We start from the raw sequence: 10439 nt of genomic DNA on the forward strand, positions 1-10439 counted from the left end.
GTATATGCCACATATTGCCATCAAGAAAAAGGGGTGGTTTCACAAGTAACAAAAAAACAAAACAAAACAAGACAAAACAGGGTATCATGACTACAAGGGAGTCAAGAATAACTGTTACAGAGAGCGCTAAGAGGATACTGGTAGGGGTATTTTGTATGTAAGCATTTGTATGATGGAGTCAGTAATCAGTACCATTAGTATAAGCCATTCTGTCTAATATTCTGTGTACAGAATGTTTTCTGTAATAGAAATGTATTTGTACCATAAGACTAGTACTAGTTATTTGCTCATTTATTTAAATCCATGTATGTACCTACATGGCAGTAAGATACAATGTAGGAAACTGTTAAGTACTATGCCTAATATGAAAATCACGTGCATCGTAATAGTTAACTCACGAAATAATGCGTAGCCAGGGGCGGTGACTCATGCCTGTAATCCCAGCATTCTAGGAGGCTGAGATGGGTGGATTGCTTGAGTCCAGGAGTTCGAGGTCAGCCTGGGCAATGCAGTGAAACCCCATCTCTATTAAAAATACAAAAAATTAGCCGGGTGTGGTGGCGCATGCCTGTAATCCCAGCTACTTGAGGTAAAATCACCTGAGCCAGGGAAGTCAAGGCTGCAGTGTGCTGAGATCGCACCACTGCACTCTAGCCTGGGCAACCAGAGCGAGACCTTGTCTCAAAAAAAGAAAGAACATGCTTATAAAATATATACTTATATAGTTGGGTTAAAATTTTAAAATATAAATGATCTCTACGATAATTTTATTTTAAAGAATTAAGTTTGAATTTTAAAAAGTGGGCCAATATGAAAACTCTGGAAAATAAAAAAATTAAAAACAAAATAAAAACATTAAGTGATTATAATTTTACTATCCATATTTCTAATTTTTATCAGAATTTTTTATTTACATATTTGTATAATTGGGATCATGTCATGTATGACACTTGTGTCCTGCTTTTTAAATTCAGATTATATTCTTACATCACTAAAACCTTTTTCATGGTTATATAGGTATTTCTCCCAATATATGTAATCTTAATGTTGTATATAAAACCCCCAATGGAGGGTGTCCGGTCGTGCAGAGAGGGCCTTCTGGGACTTATCTGGAGACAAGACGGGTGCTCAGGCTGCCTGGGCTCTGACGTTGCCCAGTGAACATGTAGCCTTGCTGATGCAGAGTTTAGTTTCTGAAAGCTTCGTATTTGTCAATGCGCTTAAATGGAAACATGGAGCACAGAAAGTGAACAGGAATTTGAACCCCACACAGAAATGAGCTATGGCACTACGTGAACTTCAGCATCTTGCATCTGGCAAGCCTTGACCTTTTTGTGTCACCAGTCATTTTGCCTTCCTGGCAGGAACTTTGTGGGCCAGGCAAAGTTGCATGAAGATATGATGCATATGTTCCTGCTCTGTGTGGCCACTTCCAAGCCTTTCTGTATGCTTGGCCAAGTAAAACAGAGACTTACACCAAGTGGGGAGGGGTCTCTTCCTACCAATCAGTGGTCCAATGGAAATGCTGCCATATTTTCCCCAGATTTTTCAAAATAATTAATAACCCTGTAACAAATATCATTGACACAGTTCAATTATTCCTTTAATGAGATTTCTAAAAGTAAAGTAACAATCTAAAATATAAAATTGTTAAGATACTGACTTACTGATTTAGAGACTGACTTAGATATCTAAATGAATCCTAGCTTTTATACTCAATTGTGGTAGAAGACCTGAATATTTTCAAATCATGAAATAAAAAAGTTTAAATATATTTTTCTAAAATTTTGTTTACTGTTATAGTTTTTCTTAGATTAATAATAAGCACTTTTTAATTCATGCTAAACCAGATTGGTCATCTGGTTAAAGTGTTGAAGTATCTACATTTTAATCAAAGTATTAAAAGATATTTTACCAATGGTTGTTAAATCATCACAATAATTGAAAAAAAGAAAGCATTACCCCATTTTTACTGCCAATGAAGAAAACAGATTTTTCTGCAATTTCAGCTCCATCACCTTCACTTCCATTAATTCCCCTTTTTTCCACTTCAGCTTTTGCAACTTCCCAGAGAGTTTCACTACATGAGAGGGAGAAAAAACAAAATTGAGGGAAAAAGAATTCTTTCAAATATTTATTTCAAGCTCAGAGAAATTTTATTTCAGTATAATTTATGAAACAAATGAACATTATTTTCTGAGGAACAATAATCTGGTAAAACATCTGAGGATTAGTCATTCTATGATTTTGTTTTTCTTTTGTTGCTTTGAACTAGTTCTTTGAAGAATACTGAAATTGATAAGCAGAGCCTTTATTGCCAGGATTTGAGGCTGTCATATTTGGGGCTTCCCCTAAGGTTCATAGCTGTGTATGTCAGCTTCTCAGACACACATGGAGGTACAATGACTTTGGGAATGTACAACTTGAAAACCACAAACATTTAAGTCACCTAGGAAGATGGGAAAAGTACAAAACCAGTGTATCAAATAATCTTTCCTCCCTGAAACATTTCTTGTTTTTTAAATCATGTTTTTAGGTAAAAAAAAATTTTTTTTAATATAAAAGTATATGGGAGGCTGAGGCAGAAGGATCACTTGAGATCAGCCTAGGCAATACAGGAAGATCCCATCTCTACTACTACTACTACTAAAAATAATAAATTAGCATGGGGGAGGGATAGCATTAGGAGAAATACCTAATGTAAATGATGAATTAATGGGTGCAGCAAACCAACATGGCACATGTATACATATGTAACAAACCTGCACGTTGTGCACATGTACCGTAGAACTTAAAGTATAAAAAAAGAAGAAAAGAAAACAAAAAAAATTGGCTGAGGCTGGGAGTGGTGGTTCACACTTGTAATCCCAGCACTTTAGGAGGCCAAGGTGGGTGGATCACTTGAGGTCAGGAGTTCAAGACCAGCCTGGCCAACATGGTAAAACCCCATCTCTACTAAAAATAAAAAAATAAAAAATAAAAAAATTAGCCAGGTGTGGTGGCGGGTGTCTGTAACTCCAGCTACTCAGGAGGCTGAGGCATGAGAATCACCTGAACTCGGGAGGTGGATGTTGTATTGAGCCAAGATCGTGCCACTGCACTCCAGCCTGGGCAACACAGCGAGACTCTGTCTAAAAAAAAATAAAATAAAATAAAAAAAGAAAAAGAAAAGAAATTAGCTGGGTGTGGTGACATGCACTCGTGGTCCCAGCTACTAGGGAGGCTGAGGCAGGAGGATTGCCTGAGCCCTGGAGGTCGAGGCTGCAGTAAGCATGATGACATCACTGCACTCCAGCCTGGGTGACACACAGCAAGACCTTGTCTCCCCCCGCCAAAAAAAAACCATAAAAAAGAAAAAAAAAAAACCCTAAAACCACAAACATTTTGAAAACAATCCTTTCATTCTTTACACAGATATATAACTTTACACGATAAAATCATATATATATTAATTAAAGCCTAAGTGAAAATGGAATATTAAACTAAAAACTAACCATGGGCAAGACCTGATAGGTCCTAGCCTGATTTTGCTACTTCCTATGTATGTGAACTTGGGAAAATTACCTAACCTCTTTAAATCCTTCATTCCTTTATTAATTAAACAAATATTTATTGAGCACCTAATATATGCAATCCTCTGTGCTATTCCCCAGGCTCAATTGTTTCTCTATCTCTAAAATGCCAATAAAAAAGAGTATCAGCTTTATAGGATTGTCATAATTGTTAAAATATGTATGTAGTTTAGGGCATGGCCTATACAATTACAAAAATTATTGAGGGCTTGTAATTATTACTATTCAAGAACCAGGAATAAGAAAAAGGGTCAAAACAGGAGTCCTTAAATGTTTGCACTAAAATTCATGCAGTTATTTCACAGGTGAGCCTTCAGAACTCAGTTTGGGGCTGTTTGCTCTTCATTTACACAACATTCTTTCAAAATGTGAGGATCTGCTTTCCAAATACCTAGCAGAGAGGAAAGACGGAGGTGCTGCAGTCAGCCACGTCACCTGCGGAAATCGGGAAGTATAACCATAGCTTTATAACTGTAACCAATTATCCCGTGATGGAAAGCTGACAATTCTCCACTGTATCCCAAGGAGAGAAAAAGATTTATCCTGCTCTGTGATGCACTCCCTGACCCCTCTCCCCGACGTGCTTAAGCATAAATTGTTGAGAAAAGGTTTAGGAATATCTTGAGAACAGGTAATTAAAATGAATATCATAGAATTGAACAGCTAGAATATAGTTTACAAACCCTCTCCTGTTTCCCCCCTTAAAAGTGATGTTATACTTTCCACAGTGCCTCCCAAGTTTCCCCTCGCTTATTACTGCGAACCCCCGCACCAGGAGGGGAGGCCCCTGGGGAGAGGAGGCTTTGCGGTCTAGCTCATCGCCGAATGTCCTGCTCCGGAAGTAGTCTCTGGCCTGCAAGAAACTTTTATTCAATCATTGAATGGGTGGAGTTGCTGATCTTTCCAAATCTCTCACTTTTCTGCCTAGGGAACTTTCTTTTCTTTCCTGTTTGCGGCAGAATCTTTATGCTCAAGGCTGATTCCTAGGTTCCCGACTCTGCATATCCTGGTGGCAAGTAGCCACCCCCACAATCTTCCAACAGCTGGTCCCGCCTGGGCTTCCTCTCGCCAGGAATACTCTCAGCAGCCTTTCCCACGCAAGCCGGGTTCAGGGAATACCTGGGCATCGTCGACGGCCTGGCTGCCGCAAACGTCACAGGCTCGGAGTAGTGACCAGCCTAGAATCAGGCGGCGAGCTCCGCAAGGAGTCTGGGAGTGAGGCCTTCTGGGTTGCCATGGGAGTGACGTCGCGGCCGCGGTTGCGTGGGGAGAGGGGCATCATGGGAAATGTAGTTCTCAGGAGTCCTTTTACATCTCCTGCTCGGCCTCAAGCCTTAGGATTGCTTTTAGATCCCAAGTTAGTAAACCCTTGTTACCTCCTAGAACGAGATGATAAGGGGTTACAAACCTGGGATCTAAAAGCAATTTTCTTTTATTTTAAAATTTTTTTACTGGGTGTCAACTATATGCCAAGGGTCTCTGCTCTCTCTCTCATCTTTCACTTTTTTCTTCCCAATCGCCATGATTTAGGAATAGAGGGTGTAACAATCTCTTGAGCTGTTTTCTGGTAATTTACTAGAAGCAAGGAATATTCGGACTTTAAAATTTAAAATAAGGCACGAAATTTTAATATTTTCCAACTTTCTAGATGTTTAGTTGTTTCAAGTTTTATTCAATAGCACATTGTGTATTTATTAATAAAGTAATGAAGCAAGTGCATCTCCTACATACTTCATTTACTTTATGAATGTAGATTATTTTCTTTTGGAACTTTGTGGTCTCTTTATAGATCTGCAGGAGTGTCCAAATAAATAACGAACATTGAAATAAATAACAATCATTGAATATGCAAGGCCCTGTGCTACACAGAATAAGGAATAAAGAGATGAGTAAGAAAAGATCGCTACCCTTAAGAAAGACATACTCAGCTAATTATAAGCACCTAAGGAAGTGAGTGATCTAAGCTATTGTATAGAGGTACAAAAATTGCATGATGGCAAGTGACCAATTATGCCTGAAGGAGATGGTGAAACATTCATGGCACTGATAGTATTTGGTCTGTGTTGAATGCTGAGTAGACTCAGGCTTTCTAGCCTAAGATGCCCTGAATATTTGAAGGAGATACCCTCCCTCCAATCCTCTACTATTCGGCTTGATTTCTATGGTGTGATGTTCAAGGACATGGGCTTTGGCGTGAGATGGACCTAGGTTCAAGTTCTGACTTGGCCACGCTGGCTAAGTTGTCACATTGCCACATGGGGTAAATCACTGAATTTCTGATCCTGTAAAGCGGGAAAGATTGTGAATCTTAAATGAGATAAATGTAGGTAAAACATAACTTACGTGTGTGTCTGACACATTATAACTGCTTAATGCTTGTTATTATTGTGCGATAAGCTGCTGGTCAGCAACTTCGAACAAAGAAACACAAGGAACACATTCCTGGAAACAAGGCTGATGGTTGATAAAAGGGTGTTTATTTCAAATAAAGTCGTTGGGAACAAAATCCTCCCAACACCTAGGTATATTTTGGAGACGTAAAGAACACTAAGCTGCACATAGGAAGGGAATTAATGGGAGTAGAGCTCACCAAAGAAAGGATGATTTTTCAAAGGAGGCTTATACATCTGTCATTGAATCAACAGCTATAGCCTGGTGCTAAGCCAGCCTTTAAGCTCACAAACTGATATGGGACAGATTGTAATGAATTGTAATGATTTGGGTTCTAGAACTTCAGAATACTTTTGCATGCTAGTTAGGAAGGCCTGTTGATATTGATAGCAATAACGACAGCTAACATTTTTGCCAAGTGCTTGCTATGTACTGGGCACAATACTCAGTACTAGTACTTCAAAAGTACACTTGTTTGAATAACGGGGAGAGGTGTTTGAAGGAGGGAGCTTGGTAACGAGGAAAGTGAAGGTGATCTGGCTGGGCCCTGGTCAGCAGCATTGATTCAGGGTTGATTCAGTTGATCTGACTGAGCAGGTGAGTTCCCCTTTCTTCCCTCATTCCTCTTGAGGCCTTCATAATTGGGCAAAGAAACTGACTTTCCTGGGTAGATGAAGATTGTTCTTAAGGTAAGAATGGAAGGAGAAGGAGACAATTTTATGCTGCTTTCTGTATGGAATGAGCAACAGTGCAGAAGGGTAAAGGCGTGTGCAGGATGTATTTGGGAAACTGAATAGTTTGGGTTGCGATCATATAAAGTGCCTGGTGGAGCTACAGTGGAAGAGCAAACTGGGCAGGTAGATGGGGCTACTGTGAAGGATGCTGTAGTCTAGAATTTACCGTGTTGGTTATGAGAAACCAAATAGGGTTTAAAAATAGGAGTGTGCCATGATTAGACATGAGTTTCAGTGAGATAATTTTTTGCAGTTGTGTGAAGGATGGTTTGGCATCTAGAAGACCATGCGGAGGCTATTAACAATAGCTAGGAAAGTGAAAGGCAGAGTTTTAAATTTTTTTCCCTTGTTTTCAAAGTTATATAAGCTAATTGTAGGGGAAAAAACGTATGCACAGAAAATTAAGAGGGTAAAATAAGCATAAGCCAGAAGTAGTAACTATTAGGTATTTTGGAAATACATTTGATATGTTTCATTCTAATCTTTTTTCTTACAAAGTTGAGATTAATTGTAGTTAATTAATATCCTGATTTTAACATGTATTTCCCCATATAAAATTTTAAAAATTCACTATATCAAATTTTAAAAATGCATCATAAACATAACTTTGATGGTTGCAGAATATTTCACTGCATAGATTTTTCATAATTTACTTAAGCATTCTCCTAATGTTGAGTACGTTTGGGGTGGTTCAGAGTAAACACCTAACATGAGCTGGGTTAATCACAGTCCTTCCCTGAAATTTTTCAAACTAGAATTGGGAAAAGCAAGTCACTCTGCCTCTAGAGGAAATTAGCATATTTTATGCTAAATGAATTATTTTGTAGTTAGTGAGCACACATCAGACACACATCAATATGAAGGGAAAGTGCTGGCATATGTCTCATGGTTCTAATTGTCCCTAAGGCTTGCCTGTGTCCTCACCTTTCTTATGGCTTGGTTGTTCAGCTTGCTCTTTGATTATATGAGACATCCTAATATCCTTGTAATACAATTTCTCATTTTTGTCTAAGCTAGTTCAAGTTGAATTTTGGAATTTACAGCAAAAAGAGTTCTATCTAATACAATTACTAGACAGTAGAAAGTAAGACATTGGTAAAAGGGAGAAAAGTCAATGTTTCTTTCTTGATTGATGAACTGGTGATCCTCTTAACCAATTTTAAGGGGCACAGAGCAGGAGAGGCAGGTTTAGAGGACATGGTGAGTTTGAGATATCATCCAGCAGACAGTTGGACCATTTGGGGTCTGCTGGACTTGGCAGTTAAGTGGTCAGTGATAACCTCATGTGAAGATGTTTCGATAGAATAGTCAGAACATGAAAGCAGTGTTGATGATACCCTATCCCTGAGGGGAACATCTTATAATCTGTACATGATCCAAAACCCAAGAACTCTCCACAAGCTTTCCTAAGGTTACACTTTCTGTAAACTTTTCTCTCATAAAAGGCAACTCTTATTGGGGTTTGATAGCATTTTCCAGAAACTCAAGAAGTTAATAACATCTAAGCCATTTCCTCTGGTATTACCCAATATTCAGCTCCTAGGAGCTCCTAGGAATTCATTAGAGCCACATAGTGAGAGAGGGAATTAGCCTTCTCTTGCCACTGCCACTGCTAAAGAAGAGTTGTTTGATTTTCATAAAACCACAGTATAACCTAGCAGCACATTCAGAAAGAGCGGCCCTTCCCCTCCCACCCCCACTCTGTTTATTAGAAAATTATGTTGGCAGGCCGGGCACGGTGGCTCACGCCTGTAATCCCAGCACTTTGGGAGGCCAAGGCGGGCAGATCATCTGAGATCAGGAGTTCGAGACCAGCCTGACCAACAAGGTGAAACCCCGTCTCTACTAAAAATACAAAAAATTAGCCGGGCGTGGTGGCGGGCGCCCGTAGTCCCAGCTACTCGGGAGGCTGAGGCAGGAGAATGGCGTGAACCCGGGAGGCGGAGCTTACATGAGCCGAGATGGCGCCACTGCACTCCAGTGTGGGCGACAGAGCCAGACTCCTCTCAAAAGAAAAAAAAAAAATTAGCTGAGCGTGGTGGCAGGCGCCTGTAATCTCAGCTACTCAGGAGGCTGAGGAAGGAGAACTGCTTGAACCCGGGAGGCAGAGGTTGCAGTGAGCCGAGATCGCGCCATTGCACTCCAGCATGGGCAACGAGAGCAAAACCCCGTCTCAAAAAAAAAAAAAAAAAAAAGAAAATGTGCCGGGCATGGTGGCTCACGCCTGTAATCCCAGCACTTTGGGAGGCCGGGGAGGGCGGATCACGAGGTCAGGAGATCGAGACCATCCTGGCTAACATGGTGAAACCCTGTCTCTACTAAAAATACAAAAAATTAGCCAGTGGTAGCGGACGCCTGTAGTCCCAGCTACTCGGGAGGCTGAGGCCGGAGAATGGCATGAACCCGGAGGGCGGAGCTTGCAGTGAGTGGAGATTGCGCCACTGCACTCCAGACTGGGCGACAGAAAAAAAAAAAAAAAAGGAAAATGATGTTGGCAAAGCCCAGGAAGGAAGGGTACTCAGTATTCAAGTTCGTTGCTGAACATTTGTGTCCTATTTTGGAGTTATTTGCTAATAGACCTTTCCCTAGTAAAGTTGGTATTCCTTGCCTATTACTGGACTGCAAAATAATATAAAGCATACAATAAAGTTTTTTGGAATGATGCGAATTATAATCCAGAGTCACTGTGACTATGTACAATTTAGGTCAAATTAAATCCAACAAATAAAATCACAATATAAAGTAAATGCTTAGCTTGTCTCCTCACCCCAGCCTCTGCCCAGAGCCGCCAACTCTTCTTTGTAGGACTGTTCTTCCCACTTAAATCCCCAACAATTGAGTGTCATAAAGCTATTGAAGAAAAGAAAAACACCCAAGAAAAGCCTGTATGTTGGTCCCACTGAAATATAGATAAATCTTGCTTCACCCTAAATATCTACATGCGGACTTAATTTGGAATTTAAAGGAGAAAAAGTTCTTTTTGTTGCAGTTAAATCTTCTTCTTCTTCTTCTTCTTCTTCTTCTTCTTCTCCTTCTCCTTCTCCTTCTCCTTCTCCTTCTCCTTCTTCTTCTTCTTCTTCTTTTTTCTGAGACAGAGTCTCACTCTGTCACCCAGGCTGGAGTGCAGTGGCGTGATCTCAGCTCACTGCAACCTCTGCATCCCGGGTTCTAGCACTTCTCTGCCTCGGCCTCCCGAGTAGCTGGGATTACAGGCGCCCACCATCACACTCGGCTAATTTTTGTATTTCTAGTAGAGAGGGGGTTTCACCATCTTGGCCAGGTTGGTCTTGAACTCCTGACCTCATGATCCACTCGCCTCGGCCTCCCAAAGTGCTGGAATTACAGGCGTGAGCCACCATGCCCAGACATCCCTTTCTTCTTTTAGGGAAAAGAGAATGGGGGGAAATGTGAGAGGAGATGTCATTTCTGCATAAATCAGGTGGGCAGCAGGGAAACTGCTCTGTCCACTTCTTCTTGCTTCTCACTTCTCTTCCTCAATTTTCAAATTACTGGAGCTGTCCCTCCCTAGAAATCAGCTGCAGGGGGGGTGAGTGGGTGGGGGAAATATGTTCTTGGCATCCCACCAACAGGTAAAGCCTTTTTCTAGAGAAATATGGTTATCCACGGTGGTTACTTCTTCAGGATCATGCTTAACGTACAATTAAGGGTTAAATGTATTGTTCTAGGAACCTGATCACTGTGTATTTTTTTTAATTGGCAGGTAGATGTAAGCACATGTATT

The 10439-nt window shown here is 40.4% G+C and overlaps 1 protein-coding gene across 3 annotated transcripts in view; it reads right to left on the minus strand.

Annotated features, from left to right (window-relative positions):
- DYNC2LI1 (dynein cytoplasmic 2 light intermediate chain 1) overlaps positions 1-4835 on the minus strand; it is a 54433-nt gene extending 49598 nt beyond the window's left edge. For 2 of the 3 annotated variants that reach the window (XR_008676829.2, XR_008676828.2), the window contains exons 1-2: positions 4692-4812; positions 1963-2080 (exon numbers count right to left, since the gene is read on the minus strand). Coding sequence is in view for 1 of the 3 variants with exons in the window: in XM_004029152.4 (XP_004029201.3) it covers positions 1963-2080; positions 4692-4699 (126 nt within the window). In the remaining 2 variants the exon portion in view is untranslated. Of the gene's footprint in view, positions 1-1962; positions 2081-4691 lie in introns of all 3 variants that reach the window. The other variant, XM_004029152.4, reaches the window with a different exon arrangement.
- Between the last annotated feature and the right edge of the window lie 5604 nt (positions 4836-10439).

This window comes from Gorilla gorilla, chromosome 12 (assembly GCF_029281585.2).
Source record: "Gorilla gorilla gorilla isolate KB3781 chromosome 12, NHGRI_mGorGor1-v2.1_pri, whole genome shotgun sequence".
Lineage (NCBI taxonomy): Eukaryota > Metazoa > Chordata > Mammalia > Primates > Hominidae > Gorilla > Gorilla gorilla.